This window comes from Pundamilia nyererei, unplaced genomic scaffold (genome assembly GCF_000239375.1).
Source record: "Pundamilia nyererei isolate P.nyererei 1_Seehausen unplaced genomic scaffold, PunNye1.0 scaffold00042, whole genome shotgun sequence".
In the NCBI taxonomy this organism is placed as follows: domain Eukaryota; kingdom Metazoa; phylum Chordata; class Actinopteri; order Cichliformes; family Cichlidae; genus Pundamilia; species Pundamilia nyererei.
The window spans coordinates 3,882,579-3,905,837 of record NW_005187443.1 but is presented as its reverse complement, the minus strand read 5'-3'; the positions used below and the strand labels follow the sequence as shown (position 1 = coordinate 3,905,837).

Genomic DNA, 23,259 nt, shown 5'->3' with positions numbered 1-23,259 from the left:
ATATTAACATGATAGCATCACACAGTTGCTGCAGATTTGTCAGCTGCACATCCCTGATGTGATTCTCTCATTCCACCACACCCCAAAGGTGCTCTGCTGAACTGAGATCTGGTGAATGTGAGTACAGTGAAGTCATTGGCATGTTCAAGAAACCAGTTTAAGATGATTTGAGTTATTCTGATGGAAGCAGCCACTGGACGATGGACAGACTGTAGTCATAAAGGGATGGATGTGCCATTAAATGGTGCCTTATTTGGTACTAATGGGTCCAAAGTGAACCAGGAAAATATCCCCTACACCATTACACCAGCAGCAGCCTGAACTGTTGAAGCAAGGGAGGATGGATCCATGCTTTGAAGTTGTTTATACCAAATTCTAACCCCAGTCTTATATTGCCCCATTTAGGTAGCCTCAGTATGCTGTTCTGTCCTGTGTAACGGACATGGCACCAACCACGGTCTTCTGCTGCTGTACCCCATCTGTTTAAAGGTTCGACGTGTTGTGCATTCAAAGACATTCTCCTGGTTGTGGTTATTTTAGTTGCGACTGCCTTCCTGTTTGGCCATTCTCCCCTGACCACTGAGATCAACACTGGATATTTAACCCAGAGGACAGCCTCTCAGTCGATATTTAAAAATCTTTTTGGTCACCATTCTCTGTAAACCCTACAAATGGCCATGCGGGAAAATCCCAGTAGATCAACAGTTTGATAAATACTCAAATCAGCCCACCTGACACCAACAAACATGCCACATTCAAAGTTACTTCAGTCACATTTCTTCTCAGTTCTGATGCTCAAGTTGAACCTCGGAAAATCATCCTGTCTATATCTACATGCCTAAATGCATGGAGTTGCTCCCATGTGATTGCCTGATTAAAGAGTGTGCATCAGTTAAAACCTCCACAGATTTATATTTAATAAAATAAAAATAAATAGTGAAGCATTAAAGCACACATTGCCTCATTCGTGACTTTATACTAAGTCTGAGCCCTCTGGTGTTTGAACAAACATAAAAACAGTGGAGTCAGATGAGAGCAGTTAACACAAGAATGAAATTACCTCAAAATGGATTCAAGAAAACACACACACTGGAGATTGCACCACATTTCCTGTGTATACTGAGTCTACTCTGTACTGTACATGGCTGCATGTTTTTGATGTCACATTTAATGGTTTCCTGCCAGCACAGCTATAAACTGTTTGCGGTTTGAACATCTCAGCTTAGTCATAGTTATTTGCTGGTAATATCACCAGAACTTCACAAGATAAATCACATCTTACTTCTACATTTCTAAATTTGAGCCATGTGAGCATGCTCTGGGCCTGTAGGGGACAGCTGCTCTTGTTATAGCTCAGAAAAAGACGTTATTGCTACATCTATTAAAGCCACGCCTCCTGTGATAGGTTTAATATTCATTTCATCCTTATATCACAACAAGGAACAGCATTAATTGATTTGTAATGAGCGGCATTAATCATATTTTTTCTTAATTGATTTCCTTAATCAAATCCATCTTCATTCCTTTATGCCTAATATTACAATGATGCACAGATGTCAGAGGCAAGAATTCTTTCTTTTGTTAGAAAGATGAAAATTCAACCTGTGCTCAATAATGCAATAATGACATCGGGTCAGATGCGAATCCTATATAGACAAACTGTTTCCACAGACTACAACAGGTCTGCCTGTGAAATAGACACCATGAGGCAGAGGGCAAACGTGCTGTGTTGGTGTCATCAGCATCATAGCAGTGGAGAGGTGTTTGACCTTTAATGTGTAGGTAATGTTATGAAAACCAAACCGTGAAATTTAAGTGAAGAGAAGAATGTGTGGTTCCAGACATGGTTCAAAAACTTCTTTCCATCTAGAGTTTGTATAACACCACACTGGCCTTCTAATGCTGATTTTTTTTGCATTAGTTGAAAATGTCAGTAAAGCGTTACCAAGTGCATCAAAATGTGACAGGGAGCAAGCGTCAGTATGTGATGAGTTCAGAATAAGAATATGTTGTAGTATGTGCAAACTTTAGTATTTTTAGTGCAATAATGTTTATTTGTATGGGAATAAGCATGCAACTTCAACGAGTTCCACACAACATTCATAGCTTAAAGCAAATCTGCAACGGCCTTTTCAGAGTCACTCTTGTTTTCCACAGTCTCATAACTCACCAGCAAGTCTGTCGAACTCTTCATAGAGGTAAACAGAACCTGTTTGCAAAGATTAATCTTCCCATAACATGGAATGCAGCTTTTGTGAGCGAGTGTGAGTAAACGATGACTTTGCACCGATAGAAAACTTCACTCTTCTGTGATATTGCACCACTGCCGAATCCCTCTTTCTAAAAATAGGAGGGCAGGACTACTGATATTGAATCTGTGTTCTGCCCTGAGTTTTTTTCCGAAGCACCCGGAGCTGTTGATGAGGTTGTGAGCACATGTTAGTAAAGAGGCGGGAGATTGCAAAAATGAGCACCATACGTGATTTCCCAGCTGAGTGGAAGAGACAATACCGTGCTGCAGAGTTCATTAGATACTGCTGGGCTGCTGGAGCTGGCTAATGAGAATCTGGCAGGAAGTCCCTGACCTGCACCCTCGACATTTACACACATAGACGCAAGGCAGCTGGCACGCATATACTTATGGCATCTGAACTCTTCGGTCCGCTGATGTAGAGACCGATAGTGTCTCGTGTTGAAAATGTGACCATGTCCCTAAGTCTCATTGCAAGTGATCATGGTGTTAAATTAAGAAATGGGCAAAGGAGAACAGTAATAAAACATGTATAATCCATTATTATCTTTTTGGCTTTTCTATCCCAAATATGGCTAAGAGTTAATTATGCTGACCATCATACTTTGCATAAACAACCTTTTTTCTTTTAACACGCACAAATTGTCAGTGCAGATTTTTGCCATCTGAATGTGCTGTAGTTCTTTTTCTGTTCTTTGTGGCTCAGCAGACAGCAACACAGAGCTCATATAATGAGCATGTTGGAGTCAGTAGTGTGAATTAGTGTGAGATAGCTTTCTGTCTGTTTTGGCCTTCAGTGAAAAGCATTGGGGTGAGTTTAAAAAAGAAATCCCCAAGACAAAGAAAAGACACAGAAACACGAAGAATACTGAGCAGCTCCCCAGGACTGATAGAGAGTTTAGGGAGGAAGAGTAAAACAAGCAGCTGAAAACCATTTCTTCCACGATAAGTGCTGCATGGCTTCATGGGAAAACAACTCCCAAGGTTTGTTAGAGCTTCGAGCCACAGCTGTGATTGTGCGAAGTCTGGGTATATGTGTGCACATCAAACAAATTCTAAAACTCATGCACGCAGAAACAGGCATGTGCACCAACACACAAACGCACACTCATTCACATAGCAGGTAGTAGCAGATAATGTCAGACGGTGGGAAAAAATAATAGAAATCATCAACCGTGTCAATCTCCATTAGCTGTTCTCCGACTGGCTCACAGCATACAGTAATCACTCGGCAACTTTGCACCTCCATTGCTATGTTTTACTTGTTTATATATCCAACAGTCCTTCATTGTATGTATGTACTACATATAAGGTGCAACCATTCAGTTCAGCGACTCCACCTGTGAAAATAGATAAAAAATACAATTTAAATTTGGTCTATTTTCCCTTCATGTTTTCTCCCTTGCAGTGCAGCTCTCTGAGCAACGTTTGGTCCACAGGAAAATCAGAATGAGCCTTTCAGGGAGTGATCTGAAAGCAGTAAGTGGGCCAAAAGTAAACAAGGAGACAACCTGGAAGGGGAACTCGACCAGATTTAAGTAGGTTTTTTGTTTAGTTTTTTTTTTATTGGAGAGAGTTTCTTGTCGTTAGGACTACGCCTTATATTCATCTAATGAACCTAAAAATAAGTTGATGTAATTAAGTGTTAACATTACAGGCAGCCGGATCAGGTCAGGGACGAGACCCTGCCCCAAGTGGAGGAGTTTAAGTATCTTGGGGTCTTGTTCACGAGTGATGGCAGAAGGGAGCGGGAGATCGACAGACGGATTGGTGCAGCGGCTGCAGTGATGCGGATGTTGTACCGGTCTGTTGTGGTGAAGAGAGTAGAGCCGGTGCTCCTCCACATCGAAAGGAGCCAGCTGAGGTGGTTCGGGCATCTGACAAGGATGTCCCCTGGACGCCTCCTAGGCGAGGTTTCCCGGGCATGTCCCACCGGGAGGAGGCCCCGGGGCAGACCCAGGACACGCTGGAGAGATTATATCTCTCGGCTGGCCTGGGAACGTCTTGGTGTTCCCCTGGATAAGCTGGAGGAGGTGGCTGGGGAGAGGGAGGTCTGGGCTTCTCTGCTTGGGCTGCTGCCCCTGCGATCCCGGATAAGCGGAAGAAAATGGATGGATGGTTGGATTACATTTAATAGGTCTTGTCTTGTGTTATATTGTAAGGAGAAGCAAATGGTTCACAAATATCCTTAATGTGACTGTGTTTGTATGGACATACTGTGGAAACTCAGTGAAGCTAGAGCTGAGACTTTTTGCAGCTGTGATTTTCTGGTATACGGTCTAATTACCCGAGGTACACTTACACAACGATTCCAGGAAGAAGTGTATTTCTAAGAGTGCTCTCAATTTGGGCTGTATTAGTCAGTAATACCTCAAATTGTTCGACAGTATGTTTGTGCCTGGTAAACATCTCCTATGACCTTTTCAGACTTGGTTTTGGATACTAGAGTCCATATTCAGGTTTATTTTCTCCATTGTTTTGGATGGGGAGTCATTATTGAAGGTCACTTAGTTGTTTTTAAAACAATAACCACTGGAGCAATAAAAAGCACTGAATCATCTTGAGCATAAAATCAACCTAAAAGTATCCTACAACTACATCCGGAGCACTTTAATGTACTGTAGAGGATAATGAGTGCAAAACGAAGAGAATCAAGTCCACACATAACTTATCTATGCACTAGTCTGTTGTATAAAGTGATGTGCATACTCTTCATCAAGAATGACCTGTATTAGCATGGCAGGCATAATGCAGTGTGCACCAAATACCGGAGGAGATGGAAATAATCGTCAAACGTGGCCCCACCGGTGTGCTAGAGGGCCCTGTCAGAAAGCATTATTTAGCAGTCCCTGGTGAGTCACCTGTTTTAGCTTTGCTTGTTCAATCGGAGGCGCTCAGTGTCGCTCACACAGCATCACCTGGAGCCGCTCCAACACATACAACTGAACAATATGACTGTGGATGCGATGGTTCATGTCCGCAAGGAGAGGGCTGATTTAAATGTTTCCTGGTGAACAGCAGAAGATGGAGTGCAATCTGAAGTGAAAATAAACTGAAGTGAAATGCTCATTATATTAATTACATTTTGTGTATTTGATTGGATTAGAAGGCATTCAAACTGAAAAAACAAAGAAGTGGATGGCAAAGGGACCTTTACTTTGCATATGCAAATGCATATGCGCTTAGGATTTACACATATGCATACACATTTTCACACCCAAAGAGCAGGGCTGTCAGCAATAATTCAGCTACCTTTGAATTAATCCCACACAGCCATCTGTTGGGAGTGAGTAAACATAAGAGCAGCAGATGAGTGTATAAATAAAACAGCCATATACCATATAAATAAACAAATTACATTAAATTATCATGTATTGAAAATATCTGTGCCCATTTGGACAATGAGCAGTGTTTGATGAGGAATCAATCAAACTGTGCACGTCCAGCCTTGGAGGGGATGCAAGTGAAATCACGGCTGTGGCACTGGGAACATAGCTGTAAATTAATATCATGCTATACTCATCACGTTACAGTTCCATTTTTAATGACTTTCTTTTTTCATTGCTGTCTTGGTTGATAGTTTTTAATATTTTTGTTGCCTGTTTGTATTACAGAACATTAAAATCTAGTGCAGGAGTGGGCAATTCCAGGCCTCAAGGGCCGGTGTCCTGCAGGTTTTAGATCTCACCTTGGGTCAACACACCTGAATCACATGATTAGTTCGTTACCAGGCCTCTGGAGAACTGCAGGAGCTAATTTAGCCATTTAGATCAGCTGTGTTGGTTCAAGGACACATCTAAAACCTGCAGGATGCCCTCGAGGCCTGGAGTTGCCCACCCCTGATCTAGTGTCAAACTCTATTTATCTTCGCAAGGTTTGGACCAGACGTTCTCTAACGGGAATAGTTTTTAAAGCAAAACTCACTTTTGATTTATGATTTTTTGATCTAATGACTTTAATTTATTGTAAGCCAAACATGTATTCTCACTTACAGCATATTTGCTGTGTTTTTACACTAAAGCATTGCGCTAGCAATACTCAGATATGTGCATACACAGTACAGTGTATTGCATTACGAATTTATTAGACCAGCATCCGATGTAAGGTTTATGGCACAGCTGCTCCAAATTAAAACTTTTTTATGTTTCTGCAATGGTTTATCCACCAGCATGCACGAGCTCTTTGATCAAAATGTATTTTTTCTTATGCTAAATGGGGGGCTCTTTTTCTTGAATAATCTATAAGAGAATCTGAAATTGTTATTGCAGTTGTTACCTGGTTATGAAGGGTGAGTGTAGGTCTGATTTAAAGGATTGAGGAGAGATTCTCTTGTTCAGTGTGACTGCTTCTGAAGTTCATGTTCAGTGTCATCTGTATTTATTTCTTTACTTGTGCTTATAGTTGTTGCAATTTCTGCTGCCCCTTCAGCCAGATATCTCTTGGAAAAATAGAGTTTCAATCACAATGACACTCTTTAACTTGACAAATAAAAGATATTTATATACAAAAATATTTACCGTGCCCGTGACAAATTTATTACAGGCTTAGTTCATAAACAGTATACTGTATATATTTTAATTTGGTCTTGCAGCCAGCTTTTATTGCAATAGGACAAAAATTCTATTAAAATAAACTACAATGGCCACGTTCGATTTAATCGAAAGCAGCAGCTTGGCCCATTTCTGTTAATAGTTTTTGGATACAAATGGAGGTCTGTGAAACATCAACGGGCCACATACACATGCACTTGTATCTACTTAAAACTGTTCATCTTAACAACAGGAAAGATGCTGAATATTGTCAACTACATCCTTTTGAGTTAAATTGCTATTATTATTATTATTATTATCATTATTACCTTCATTATGTGCCACATTTGGGAATTTCTTCCATAATAAACATTCTGATGTCAGCTGCTTATCAGTATTTGCAAAGACATAAAGGTAAAGAGTTTGGCTTCAATACTTTATTTAACACTTTACTTCACATATTTATTTTGTATCATTATGTGTTTTGCTAATTCCACCTGCAATCCAAATAATTAGGTTTCATTAACTGGACAAACAGACAGAAGGGTGAGATGACAAGTAGAGAGCTGATGGTAATGCCGCATAAACCAAACAAGCCTCACTAAGATGTGGATTAACGAATCTGCAGCGTGCTGTTTAGTCCCCAAAATGTCAGCATATTGATCATTATGGTGTGAGGGTTTTTGTTGTTGGTTGAAGTCTCCAATTAGGGAATATTTCCTTGGCATTTTAAGACGACTGATGCTTGAACAAGTTTAATGAATTGTCAAAAAACACTCACAGAGAAAAAGGGGGAAGAAAACCATGAGCTGAATGTCTTAACTGGAGTGCCACCACTCCACCCCTGTGCACACAGAGAGCAAGGCCAGAACTTAATTGGACGCGCTGTAAGTTCTTTCTTTTTTGATTTGTGTGTGCATGTTCGTGTGTACACTCACCTCTCTCCACTGTTTGGTTTCAACACCTTGTGTATAGAGCACGCACACTGAGAAAAAGTGCCAGGGAGGGACATAAAAAGAGGAAATTTGGTGAAAGAAAGAGAAAACAAGAACCAGGGGGGGAGAGAGAGGAAGAAAAGAGAGTGAGAATTAGAAAAATGGAGGCAAATTCCAAATGGGAAATCAATGTGAGGGTTTTAGCTCCAGTGCAGTGAACAAACAGCCACAGCACACTGAGGGGAAAAAAAAAAAGATTTCCCAAACTACAAGGCAACATATCGATAAAAAACACACAGAGGAGAAGTAGAGAACGACCACAACCAGAAGCAGGCGTAGAAAAATAATAAAGTACCATAAATAGGAGAAGTCTTTACAAAATACTCACTTGGATCTGACTTTGAGAATGTGTCTTTATCCAGCAGATTTCTGGAAAAGGAAGAGAAGAAAAAAGCAACAACTGTTACTCATGCTGACAGCTTGACATGAGTCACTTATACTCAGCTATGTTCTAATATTTATGTGCACATACGGTATATTCTTGTCATGTTTAAGATGATACCATTTTTTTAACCAGAAGCCCACTTGAGAAGTGCAGAGCCTTATCTGACAATTTTACAGAAAGTGATCTGATCTGCTGATTCAGATCACTGTGAGTTTTGTGCGCTCTTCATTTTGTGCCTTGGTTTTCTGGTTTTCCCTTTTTTCCTTTCTTCGGGTATCTAGTTTGAGCTTTTGTCACATTGTAGTCTCTGGGGACTTTTTTTGTTGCATCACATTTCATCTGTCTCTCTCAGCCTCCACTCGTCCCCCTCTCACTGCAGATTCACATCAAACATGCAAAACTCCTCTCTGATGAGAGACTATCAAGAGTTTCCTCTCATCGTCACGGCGATTTTTCACCACCACTCCCGGCATCAAAGCCATGATACCTTGCAAATAATTAGATATCAAATTAGATGCAAGCCAGCGTTAACACAAGAAGGAAAACAATAAGCCACCCCACATTTAACATCAATGTTTCATAGTGGCGTCTGTTCTCATGTCAGCTCTGTTCATTCATTCAAGTCAAAACGTTGGATTCTTTAAGGGGATAAACCCCAGGTCCTAGTAATGTAGATTTTTAGCATGTTTTGAGATCAGATTTAGGGTAAATGGCATTAACATTGTCACCGTTATAGGGCAGTCAAAGTGGTAGAAAACACTGAAAGATGGGTGTTGTGAGGTACATTCATATTAGAGCAAGGGCAAAAGCACTGCCTATATCAGGGATCAGGATAAAGGGTCCAAAGCAGGATAGCGACGCAGAGATTGGGAACACAAAACAGAAAAAAAACCCACCAAGTATGATGAGCAGGAGCACAACAGAAAAACAGGAGACAAAGGTGGGAACAGGACAGAAAACAAACACAAACTTAACTAATGAGGGTGAGTCACCGAAAACAGCAGAAGGTAAAACAAGAACAAGGCTTTAAATGTAAAACAGAAAGTAAAAAAAGGCAAATAACTAACACTGAGACACGAGGACTAATATAAACATGGTGATAGAGACAGGAAACAGGCGAACTAGAAGCACAAAGAAACAGCACACTAACAAAGGTAACAGGGAGCGAAACAACACAAATACTCAAAAGTCTATTACAGTGAGGGAGCCGTGGCAGCGGGGAGGGAGCACAAAAGGTATGCGACCCTAGCTTACTTCATAGTGACTGATAAGACCCACTCATGAAGCAAACATGGGCGCCTGCAGCACTGCAGAACATTTGTGTCCCCCATCAGCCAATGAGAATAACTACACAATCTCTGTTAAGTTATTATTTATGCCTTTCACAAAGAAATCCAACCATGTTTAATTATTTTTTGGCTTCACCATCTACCACTTTTCGTTTTTACCTGAAGCACCATGTGTAGTGTATGCTGGTTTTTTATTATTATCCCCTATGAGGAATACAATGTAGAACCATTGGTCACTAATCAACAATTCTACTACTTGTATTATTTATTTGGGATAACGCAGTCAGTAATTGTGGGGTCACCTCATTATATAGTGTCGTTACACGATGCTCACTAAAAAATCTAATAGGAAGCAGTGGATGATTCCTAACAAACCCTTGTTGCTGTAGCCTACGCTCTGTCTGTTGCTACCGTCTTCTGCTCTTCGGCTCTGGCAAACCATTTATTGTCAGTTAACATAAAACACAGGGGAACAGATTAAAAACTTCTGGCGTTTTGTGAACTTCAGAGAGATCTACCTGATGGCCTTAATCAGCACTGAGTGAGCTTGTTTGTCAAACCCTCTAATAGACATTCATTTGTATGTAAAAGACTCTTACTCTAGCTTTAGAAATGAAAAGTTCACTATGAGTGCAAGGTTATTTTCACATTTACAATCCCTACGTTTGCAAATGTGATTGCATGTGAAGCCTTTGACATGCACAAACAAACATGCTCTTTCATTCATTCCCGGGCAATGAAATCAACTGGCTAGCGGGGGTATCAAAACTGAAAATTGTTGGGTTGGATTTTGCACAATGGCAGCCTGATTGCTAACAAGTCTCCGTGTTTACTCATCTCATTTGCTCATCCCTATCTCTGCCCTCCCACCTTACCTCTTACTTTGTAATGGCACGTAGCGTTCAACCTCACACGTTTACATCTGTCATATTAAAGAACAAAGACTTGATGAATCGTGGATTTTGATTGGTAATAGAACTTGACCACAGTTTGGGGTTTTAAAATATGACAGATTTTTTTTAACCGTGCATTGTACAGTGTATTTCATTTCAAGACTAATGTATTTATTAACAACTGCCACCTCTGGCACCTCGTCCCAGCAGATGTAATTACAGACGTTTTCCTATTATAGATCACAATGTAAGAATCCCCTTAAACTCAAGTCTGATGAGGGCCTGCCACACTGATTTACAGCAAAGGTTGCAGACACAAAATTACAGGCTTGTATTTGACTGGAAAGAGCGCATAAAGGTCATTGTCAAGGATCTTGTTCATTCCTTGTTTCTCCACCTACTGTACAGGTCCCACTACATCTTCCAGCGTCCTTCACGTAACATCTGTAAAGTATTGTTTTTAAAGCTTTTTACTTTTTCTACTTTCCCTACACCCTCACATGTGACAGGAATTAATGTCTCAGTCAAGGCTTAACCATACTACACATGTACAACACACTAGTACATCAAACGTCCTTTAAGGAATGTCTTCAAATGCTATAAAGGTATTTTATCTTGGTTTGTTTGAATACATCTCTGACAGATGAAGTTATGTTTGTAAATGTTTACACACTCAAATCATTCTTTTCCCTCATAAACATGGAACAATAATTCTGAGTAAAACGCAACTGGAAGATAATCAGATCAAAGCTTCATTTATTCAAATAATTTATCACTAAGGAGGACACGTTTGGTGTGAACTGACTGTATAAAAATCAAGTAGCTTCCATGTGACCAGTTTCCATTAAATTTAACCTGTTACATTGTAATTACATGTTACTAAATTGCATGCAACCTTTAGAGGTAATTCATTTCCTTAAAGTCAACATTTTGGCCATTTAGGCATGAATCCATACTACCTGGTTACTTAAAATGGGCTATTTGAAATATCAACACGAGCAACACAAAAAGCAGAAGTTTGACGAGTATAGAAGTAGTGTTAATCACATTTTTCTCTCAGGCCTTCATGTGGTTTCAGATCTTTGATCTTTAATTTAGAAACCATTAGTCTCAAACCATGCAGGGCCTTTCACTGTGCTATCATTTGTGATTTGCTAAAATCACAAACGAAATCACACAACAATAATTCATCCAAACACTAATGGGCTCAGAGATGTACAGGAGTCTTTTATCTGAGATAATAGAGTGCAATTAAACACTGTTTGACTCCGGACAGAGAGGTGTTCTCGTCTTTTGAAGTGTGTGCTGCACGAAGGCCAGCGCGTGCTTTTGAGCAAACATCCTTTGGGAACATAAAACTGGAGCTGGCATAAAGTGATTGACAGTGAGCTCGTGCCAGTAAATCTTTATATTAATTATTTGCCTGCTTTTGTGTGTGTGTGCTTTCCTCTTAGCTTTTTCCACCCTGTCTCTCCTGATCTATTCCCGCCTGATTTTAATGCATTTTTTTATGAATTTGACTTTCTCTAACTTAATCTCTCCCCCCGTGTTTCGAGTGTTGTGTCACACCTCCATCAAGTCTGACCTTTTCATAATGTTTGCCAGAGGCTGCTATGTTCCTTGCTCTATTACCCTTCACGTTTCCTCTTGCTCGCTTGGTCACGACAGCGACACGAGAGCCTTCACTCGAGATGACAAAGCCTGTTGTCTCCTCTGATTCTCGCTTCTGTTTCTTTCTCGTTTCATTTTCTTCTGCAATTTCTGCTGCCTTCCACCTGAAGCTGTGCTCTTTCATCCACACTAATCTGTTTTGATTTTTCCTCTGTTCCCGTATTTTCTCTCCCTCCTTTAAGAGCTTTCAAGAGCACACCGATAAGAAAAAGAAACACATAAAGTCCTGAAATGTTTTGTTTTTTATCTTACATTTAGGTTAGAAAGACATTCTGAGCTACAATACTCTGTGTTTGTAAAAATGTCTTTGGGTGAAGTATTGCAGTCTAATGTCCCTGAAATGCCTACATCTCAGTCTAAATAACCAATAAAAACCATATTTGATACCAAAAAAGGCAATATAATTAAATTAGCAATTCACCGTTTAAAAATTCTGCCCTGCTTCAACTCCAGTTGCAGAGAAATGAGGAAATTTGGAAAAAAAAAAAACACCTAGCTATTTTCAGATAACAATGCTTGTATGCAAAACTGTCCCAGGAATGCATTGTTAATAATAATTGGATGCTTTGTTCAGTTTAATTTATTCAGCCCTTATCCAAATACATATTTAGTTACATCTGGACCCTTTCCATCCACCACCTCACCATAACAACCCTCAATAGTACATTAGCACACAGCAAGCAATCACATTTATTTATGCTTCATTGTCGTTGTTGTTTGAATGGGAGGCCTCTAGCAAATTACTCTGGCAATCTTACACGTAATAAATGTTGTAAACTTCTGAAACTCTGGGACCACTAAATATATTATTGGTACAGGTGTAAACGTGAGCCGGTACAAACTGATCAGAAGTTGGTTTTACTGACTTTGTAAGCCGGGGAGAGAAGACAAAGGGTTTTGCACACAGTTTGTCACAAGTTTTGATTTTTGTGAATGGCCACGTTTAACAAGTGCATCACCAGCACATGTCAAATTACCGAAGCAGTTTAGGCATTGGTGTGTAGTTAAGTCCATGGACTGGGTACTAGCATGTAAATGATACATGAAACTGTGACAGGCATCATGCTATTATTAGAGATGGCACGATACCACTTTTTTATGTCCGATACCGACATCATAATTTTGGATATCTGCCAATACCGATATAAATCCGATATAGTGCATTTTAGAATCAGTAAAACTGTTTTGTTTTTTTTATATATTTTGCTGCTTTCAATGTAAAGTAACTCCAGACCACCGACAGGTCTCGCATGCCACAGCCGCTCTATCCATCCCTAGCTATTGCTGATACTAACTAATCAACTGGTGACTTTCATGGAGACTATAAACCGCAACTATGATACCTGTAAAATAAATGTCATGTAAACACAGACTTTCTTTCTCTTCACTGTTTCATTCTAGTTACTGTCTGTGTATCAGCGAGCTTATTATTTTCTCTTTTTGAAGTGGCAGAGGTCGCCATTGTTCTAACATATTTGATACTTTCAAAACTGAATAAAGATCGGGTTACCTGTTCATTATTTATTCCATTTTTTATTTAGAGCTGTTAATGTGTTACAATGTTTTTAACCTCTGTAGCGTCACATTGTAGGAAAAAACATTGTGTTAAGTGTAAAGGTTGATAAAGGTTGAGCTTCTCTACAGTCTTTGAGAGTCTGATAAAATAAATTAAACAAAGCAGGTCTGTCTGTGTTAAAGAGTATTATTAGCTTTGCCAAGGAGGTTATGCTTTTGGGAGCATTTCTGTGCGTTTCATTCTGTCTGTAGACACAATAGCTCAAAAGGTTATTGGTGGATTATGATAAAACTTCGTAGGGTTGTAGCGTGGGCTCACGCAAACGATCCAGTAAAATTTGGTTTACATCCAACAAGGTCTTGAAGGTCAACTTAATGATTTACTGATCAAAAATTGATAACTTAGCCTTAGAAACTATGAGAAAGTACTGTATGAAGATTTAAATACCATACAAGATTTGACCTCTGACCTCTCTATATCAAGGTCAAAAGATTGATCTGAAGGTCAAAATGATAGTGAAGTTATTCATATCTAGCTATTTACAAATGAATACCTATTACCCTTTAAGTACTCCTACATAATGTTTATATAATCAAAGTAAACATGACACCCTTATCAGATTTTCTCTGATGTTTAAAGAGAACAAAGAAAAAAATGCATGTACACAAAAATAAATATTATACAATTAAAAGTTAATGATGCCCAGAGATGGAGCCCTGAGTGCTCCTTGTTATTTCCTATTGTTGTCTTGATGCAGGACATTTTGGAATAATGCAAACACTATTCATCAAAGAAACAGCAAAGCAAAAAGTGTTTCACTTTTTTTTAACTGTGGACATCACTCTGTTATAACTTTGTTTGAATCTGGGTTACTCAAAGTTACCAACCAATCATGCAGGAATCTCACCAGGAAATAGTTTTTCCTCCCCTTTAACCTCACATCCCTAATGTAGTTTATGTTGTTCCCACTCACTGTCCCAAAATGAATCCACTTGTATCATTTCCTATATCCTCCTCTATATCGCTGTCATTTCCACCTCCTGTTTATCTCTCGGTGGTTTATTATCCTTCTAATGGTCTCTCCATTATCTCTTATCGTAAATACAGCCCCAAACTGCTTTCATCCCCATGCAACTGCAGTTCTTTCCCCAAGCAGTCAATCAAGGTATATATTTTAGTTGTGACCTGTAGTCAGATTAAATCACTCCATCCAAGTCGGCTATTACAAGCCGGTGGGCACAGGTTCAAATGTGAAAAACTGCAGCTGAGTGCATCACAGGGCAAATGTGAGGAAAACATTTATGGATTAATAGCAAAAAAAAAAATGTTTACAGTTTTGATGATATAGTTGTGGTGCTGTGATGCGGTAAAACATTTTTTTGGCACTGTGTTATCAAAATGCTGCAGTTATGTAGATTCAATCTACATCTGCAATCATTCTGGCTATCCTATAAGGCCAACTGAAGAATCCGTTCAGGTCCTATAAATCAGTGTTTTAATTTTAGCTTTTTATGAGAAGCCATCTTTTCCAGTCATAGCATTCAAGGCGTAAAGACTGGTGGTGAATAAAGCACACAATGCACACAGGATATCTGTAATCTAACAGACAATGACTGAAACAGCATCTGCTACTCTATAAACTATGTTGCTATGAATATCAATTGATACAATCTGTTCATTTAAACTCAGTACGTCTTCGTTGTGTCTTGAGGGAGTACATCATTTTGCTTCTGCTTGAAGCAGAAAAGTTGCTGTGAATCACATGTAGGGGGCCTCTGGGAGTAGCATTGTCATATTTTCAGATAAATAATTGTTGGAGAAGATAGGATTTTTGCACTTTGGGGTCCACTAAATGTAGAGCATGACAGGCAAGCAATATATGCTACTATGATGAAATGCTTACTGATATATAGGTTTAATCTCTAGGTAGCACATTAGGTATGATGTGGATGTTAATTATCTTTTTCTTAACTGATCCGCATTTCTGCTTTCACTGGGACAAGCTACACTCACTGACCACTTTATTGGGTACACCTTTTCAGCTGCTCATTAGTCCAAGTTTCACCCAATCAGATCCAGACAGTCAGTGTATTTAGGCCTCGATATCGAGAAGATCGCTTCAGCTTCAAACCGTGCATCACAATATGGAAGAAAGGTGATGTACTTTGAATGTGGCATTGTTGTTGGTGCTAGATGGGCTGGTCTGAGTATTTCAGAAACTTTTAATATACTGGGATGCAACCATCTTTAGGATTTACAGAAAACGGTCCACAAAACACAAAAATCAAGTGAGCAGCATTTTTCTGGGAGAAGAATGGCTTGTTAATGCCAGAGGTTGGAAAAGAATGGCTAGACTGCCTTAAGCTGAGAGGACGACAACAGTAACTCAAATAAGCACTTGTTACAACCAAGATATGCAAAAGAGCATCTCTGAATGCAAATGTTAAACCTTGAAGCAGATGGACTATAGCAGCTAAGACCAAATTTAGGTGGTGATCCTGTCAGCTATGAACTGAAAACTGAAGCTGCAATTTGCATGGACAAGTTGGACAATAGAAGACTGGAAAAAATGTCCTGGTCTGATGAGTCTCAACTTCAGCTGCAACATTTGGATTGTAGGGACAGAATCTGGTAAAAAACAATATAATGGTATTCAAACTACTGTTTTTGGTGGTCTTAGAGTGATATAATAGTTTCTTGGCACACTTTGGGTCCATCATCACATCACAGACTACCTGAGTATTGATGACCATTTATGTGTGTTTTGATGGCCGCTTCCAGCAGGATAACATACCACATCAGAAAGCTCAGATAATCTTAAACTGGTTTCTTGAACATAACAATGAATTCTTTGTAATCAAACTGGCTTCATAATCACCAGCTCGCAAACCAATAAGCACCTGTGGGATGTGGTAGTACAAGAGATTCACATGATGGATCTGCAGTAACTGTGATCCTATCATTTTAACACAGACTAAAATCTCAGAGGAACGTTTCCAGTACCTTGTTACTATCAAGGTGTGCCTAATAAAGTGGCCAGTTTGGTAAAATATTTAAAATTGTATCTTTAACAAGACACAGAACATGTAAGAATTGATATAATAAATGATTTGATAAATTCCATTGCAGATCACCAGCTACTGTAGATGTATGACGGTACAAAGATGAAACAAATAGACTGTCATTGTGGTGCTTGTGAAGAAAAGCTTGTTTGAAAAGCTCACAGAGAGATGAAAAGAAAAGATGAAAAAAACACTCCATAGTTACAGCTTAATAAAACACTAATATAAAAAGAGACAAGTTCAGCATAGTGAAGTTTCCCAATTATAGTATAACTACATAAATCCTGTGACATAGACCTCAGACTAAGCAAATATCATGTCAGCGTACATAATAATAACACTTCATCATACCACAAGCTCACATTAACAATAATTGTTTTAATTGTTTTAGTTCAGGCTCCATCCAAATGGAGAACTGATTGGTTGTTTATAGGTGATGGATTAAGCTGATTACGTATAGCAACTATTATCTTGTTGCTATATTTACAAAGGCATAAAGAAACTATGAAGCTATTTTATATATTTAATGATGCATTCTTTAAACACATATGTAGCGTACAGCATCATTTCTTTTATTCAAATCACATGTCATTAGGGATACACTCTCATTCACACATTAATATAAAGTAGATCAGTAGTTTCACACATAGAGAAATGCATAAACTGTGAAGGCACTCAGCCACTGAGACAAAAGCAGGACAAAAGGCAGTATTAACTGAACCTTCAAACAGAACTTCCAGCCAGGAGGAGAGCAGCCTGGGTCTATTCAAAATTAGGTCTGCTGTAACAAAACCTCATCAGAGCAATTCTTTCTAACCATGTCAGCTGCAGAACCCACAGCAGATACCTTCCTGCACACCAGCCCCAAGTCAACAATGGTCCTTAAATCTGAAACCCAAAAATTCCTTCAGATGAGGTGCTCCTCTAAAACAATGTAGAAATGTCAGTGCTCCCACAGATTTATTGCAAGGGTGGATCGGCTTCACACGAGCCCAGTAAAGTTAAACTGATGTAAACGGTCTTAAGAAAGCAGAGTTTTCAAAGTCTTATTCTTAAGGAGAATATGTCAGCAGGATTTCAGACTGTGGTAATTACTGCTCTCATAGTAACAGAAAAATTTCCTGATCCTTTCCCACAAGCACGAAATTTCAGCTATTTGAGGTCACTGCATTTTGCAAGGCAAAGCAAGAAAATAAAGTTTCAAAAAAATTTTTTTTATTAAAATGCTACATTTTTTCATAATGACGACAAAAGGTTGGTTTTTCAATTAGATGCACAGCCTGTGCTACTCTAGTCTTAAATACGCCTTTTAAGGCAGGAATAAACTTTTCTCCAGGGCATCAGCAACGACTGCTAGGGCATAAAATATTTACAGTGTGTCACCAGATTTGCATTAGGTGTTACATAATACATTTCAAAGGGATTCGCAGTACTGAAGGGGTTTCAAACTAACTTCCTGAAACACAACTTCCTTATGTAAATGAGGCTATGAAAAGATATGAGATGCACAGAGGCAGCGGAGGCAGGATTTTGGTATGTATGTCTCTGTGCACGAGGGAATTGGCGAAATCAAGAGAGTATGAATGTCAGAGAAAATGTAATGTAAGAACAAGCGACGGAGAAGCGAGAAGGTGTGTCAGGATGTGCGTGTGTGTGTGTGCGTGTGATAGAGTTGGAAAGAAAGACAGAGCGAGGGAGAGAAATGAAGTCCTCGGAGATTGTATCAGAAATAGTCTGACTATACCGGAGCTTCTCTTGCACAGGGAGAAGAAACGATGCCGCTATACAGACGCACAGACAATGCTGACTCTATTTACAGAGATCTGACACAGACCGCAATAATTAGACAGCTCCTTTCCTCAAACCTGCAGGAGGTTCCTCATCACTGCAGCCTTTAACCGCCCTGAGTGCAGGCTGAGAAGAGGATGATAAATATCTAGGGATGAGTGGCTGGTTTTGAAGAAGCGTTTCAAGCCATATAAATTGAGCTTATGAGATTCTCGGTTTGGAAAAGAGCGCAAGTCAGCAAAAAAGGCTGCTGCTGGCTATGAAGTACAACTTTGGGAGCCTAATTGTAAAATGATTTCAGATGATTAGCTCAGACTACTTTTGTATGTATGTATGTATGTATGTAATATCCAATACAGAGAAAACAATTCACTGCTCTCCACTAACTTGGCAAGTACCTTGGCTAACTACAGCAGCTTGCCAATGTAATAGCTTTCTAACAGCTAACAAGACATGGGGTGCTAAAATATGGGGGGAGGTAATATTTTTAGCCAATATTTGATTATAATTTCAGCTTTGAGCTACATATTGTGAGGTTGACTGTTTCCCCTGGAGTGGGTGTGGTTTGCAGAGTATGGCACAGTGTGCAGTCGCTGTGCATGCATATATAGACATATGAACATTCTTGCAGCAGAGCTGTGGCTATACTCTGAATCCAAGTGTTACTGGAGCCCGGGTGTCTATAGGAAATGTATTCTGATACTGTACTGCACACATTATAATAATATTTCCAGCACAGTAATCCCTGGAAATGTATGCCCAAGAAAAGACTGAGAGCAAAAGGTTAACATTGAGGGTGTATTTTTTTCTGGTGCAAGAAGGGCAGTTTGTTTGTGTGGGAGGAGTCTATATGGGATGCATCCAGCCAAGGCTCTGTGCTTGACCTCGTGCTTGCCCACAATGCAACACAAGTCAAGATGAGGGGGCAGGTTTGTTTGTTTGTGTTACTATAGAAAAGGAGTACACAGAGCTGGATAAGTATCCTCTCCAGAATCACTGAGTAGATAAAGTGAAATGAATCTAAGCAAATTCAAAACATGCTTCTTTATTTAGATGCCCCTTTAGCCTTTGCATAGCAGCAGCACCTATTCTTTGTGCTGTCTACAAAGAGACGACAAATGTACACACGCGCTTTACAACAGACTAACATAATACATTAAGATTAAAAAAACAATGAAAATCGAACGACTCGAAAGACTCTCGTGCTGTAATATCATTTAACATGAAACCCTAACGATTACACACCAAAGTACTCTTAGTGATTGTTAACGTTTCTTCAGAAATACGCTTTCACCATTTTTTAAACCACTTATATTAAGTTCCCATGTTGTTCAATTTGAGTCAGAGGAGCATTTTTGCATTTCTTTGAATGTTATTGTGCATTAAGGCACCTTTTTCAAAGTATTTTGCAATGTTCGTGTTTAGTTCTGGCTCTTCAACCTCTCATTCTGAATTATTGACTTTTAAGTTGTATTATTATTGATTATATTTCAGCTACTCTATGGCTTTTATCATTTGAGTTTGGTGTTCTTGTTGACATAGTGTTGCTGTATATTGACTGGTTTTCTCGGTCTTACTTTTAGCAGTCGAGCTTAGTTGGTTGTCATTTTTGATTCTTGGCGTTTCAGTTTGTTCCCCCCATGTTTCCCTGTGGTTAAGTCTCCATCCTTGTCTTGCATGCATGGTATTTAGTTTTACTTCAACTGTCTCACTGTCTTTGACTAGTTTTAGCTGTGTCTTGCTGCCCTGGAGTTTCCCCTCTCTTGTGTCTATGTAAAGCTTTGGTTTGTCTTAGTTGCATCATTCTGTAATCATCTTGTCATCTCAGGTCTGCATTTTTGTTTTACCTGGACTTAAGCTGTTGTCTTGGATTGCACACTTTGTCTAAAAATAGGTTTGTAGCAGCCCCTTATCCACACACTTTATTTTAGCAATACAGTTTCTTTTTTCTCCTTATTATTTTCTTATTCAGAGACCTTTTGTAGTTTGCCATCACCAGTGTGTGAATGGGTGGATGACTGGATATGTAAAGCGCTTTGGGGTCCTTAGGGACTAGTAAAGCGCTATATACAGGCCATTTACCATTTGTAGTATATTGGTCAATGAGATTTCTACCATCCATTAGTCTGGGTTATTTTAATTCCTCATTGAACCCCTGGGGCCATAAATATTTTTAATAGTACAGGTTAGCCTACGAAAGTCTAAAATCCAGGCTGTAATTTATCAGTTGCTTTATTTATTTCCTCTCCAATTATTGATCCGATTAATGGAATCACCTTGGGGTATAACATCTGTGTCTGCTGATGTCTCCACACGTATTTTTAAAAACACCCTGGCTTTCAAGTTGTAATTACTCTCACTGCTACCGGTCTATCTTCCAAATACCACGCTATTTCGAAACAGCATAAACAAGTAAAAAATATCCCTACCCCTTGAAGCTCCAGCATTGATTCCTATATGTTTTAGTGTGTCTGTGGCTGGTTTGGAATTTATGCGCATCTTTCAACTCGGCAAAGAAAGCCGAGCAATCAAAAAACTAGTGAATAGAAAAATCATGCAATCTCCAGGCCTCAGCCAGTGGGTTTGAACTCTGAATTAATTTTGGTAAAAAAAAAAGGAAAAAAAGAAAGAAAAGAAAAGAAAAGAAAAGAAAAATGGCTTTATAAGCTTCAAAAAATCCTGCTGTTTTGAAAACATGACATTTAAATAAGGATTGGTTGTAATATGTTGGTCATGAAACATCTTGAAGAAGAAAATCACTGCCTGGAACAAAAAGATTGGTATTAACTTCATTTGGTAAGTTAGAAGACAGTGGCATTTGACCAGAGAAAGGAGTGAATAGATGAGGAAGGGATGAAAAGGTAATATAGAGGAAGATGTCTGTGAAGGTTCTCAATCATCCAGGTCATCGTAGTCAAAGGATCGTGCAAAGAAACTCCCACTAGGTTTATATCTGGGACTCTCCACCATTTGACCTTAGAACTGAAGAAGCTTCTCGGATGAGAGGTGAAACGTCTTCAAGTAACTTAAAGAAGTCCAGACGCTTTTCTTTGCAAGCTCCTTTGACTAATATAGAGGAAGCAATATAAGAAAATGTGGAGGTGGAAGAAGTAGGGTAATTGGTTTATAAGGCAGGACGAGGAGCACTGGGTAAAGCAGAGTGTTATTACAGCTAGATGATGCATCACGAACCATTGACTGGCCCTTCATCTCTGTCCCTCATCTTATCACTGTCCTGTCATTTTTCTTTATTATCTCTTTGTCTTATTTGACTAATAGAAAAATGTAATACATTCTATAAGTCCTTCGATACATCACAGTGATATAGTCAGTCATAGATCATAAAGTTTAACATAATTGGCCATACCTTGCCTACAAATAAGAGCCTCTCATCCGTCTTGCACCAATAACAAAGCCACTAGCAGGAGCAATTCATAAATAAAGGACTCCTCATAGCTTCAGTCATATGAGTCCAAACTGTAGTGCTGGTATTGCTTTAGCGTCAGATCGATGGTAGAACCAAGCAAGATCGTTTTTCCCACCAGCTGTTGAATTATTCAGCCCACGACTTCCTCTGGGGAGATTCCTGCTTAGCCTGCCAGACAGAAACAGCAAGCTCACTGCCTGGCAGGGAAGCTTGGGATTGTCACAAAATTCCTAACAGCACGGTGTGTACTGTGTCTGAAGACAACAGAGGTCATGTAACAGACAACAGGGCATACTGTATGTTTACAGCCATGACAAAATGCACTTTATTGGACGCTTATAGTTTGCATCATCTGTTTTTTGTGACCTGAAAAATATTGTGTGCAATATTTAGTCTCACTTATGCTTTTAATGCAAACACATATAAGCTCGGGTCTGTTTTTCCCAATGAACAGGAAAAGCATCTGCTTCTCTGCAATTGAAAAACTACCAAGGAAGTTCCAGCTCTCTGCTTCTACAACTTGCAAATGCAGCAAGATTCTTGAGATGAAAAGCAAAATGGAAATGAGAGCAAGTCCATACTGTAAAACTAATATCCAGGGAGAAAAAGTTTGGAAACTGCTTCCGAGTAAGCCATTGTAAATGTGCATCAGTGAAGTGTGTCACTGTAGAGTGAAGATTTCATTGTCAGATGTCCACCTCTGCCCCCCCAAGACGTGTTCTTTTAGCTAACGAGCTACACTCGATTTCACAGAGACACAAACAATACACACACATCTTAACATGAAGTAAGGCTCTAAAGAATGCTTTCAAATCTGCGAAGCTCCATTTCTTCTAAGAGGTTTTAATCCAAAGGTTAACAGGCTAACGTGCTACTATTTAGAAGGCGACCACACACACTGCACAAGTTAAACAGAGACATTATTTTCCTGATTTGTAATCATTTTAGAATCGAATGTGTTTAAGCTACTGTAATCCATCCAATTCTGTATAGACATACATTTTATTAGGTCCACTTTTCTAGCATTGGGTTTTACCCACATTTACCTTCAAAACTGCCTTCATTCTTTGTGGCATAGATTTAACAAGGTGCTACGGTCATTCCTCACAGACTTTGGATCATAGAGACCGCGTCACACAGTTGCTGGAGATTTGTTTCTGCACACCCTTGATATCATTGTCCCGTGCCACCAAATCCCGATTGGACTTAAGTTTTGGTGACTGTGGAGACCGTTTGAGTACAGTGAAAAAACTGTATTGTTCAATGAACCAGTTTAAGATCATTTGAGCTTAATGACAAGGTGTGTTATCAGCATCAAAGATGGTACACTGTGCTCATAAAGAGAACACAGGGCATAGTCACCACCAATATTCAGGTAGGGTGTGGCAAGAAAATGTCCTCCATACTATTACATCACCAGCAGTGTGAAGCGCTCATACAAAGCAGGCTGGGG

At 39.3% G+C, this 23,259-nt stretch overlaps 1 protein-coding gene across 2 annotated transcripts in view; it reads right to left on the bottom strand.

Annotated features, from left to right (window-relative positions):
• The window catches only part of cpne5b (copine Vb), a 141,957-nt gene that overhangs the window by 106,659 nt on the left and 12,039 nt on the right, over nucleotides 1-23,259 (bottom strand). For both annotated transcript variants that reach the window (XM_005731385.1, XM_005731386.1), the window contains 2 exons: nucleotides 8,104-8,144; nucleotides 7,719-7,765 (listed from right to left, as the gene is read on the bottom strand). In XM_005731385.1, the coding sequence (XP_005731442.1) occupies nucleotides 7,719-7,765; nucleotides 8,104-8,144 (88 nt within the window). The remainder of the gene's footprint in view (nucleotides 1-7,718; nucleotides 7,766-8,103; nucleotides 8,145-23,259) is intronic.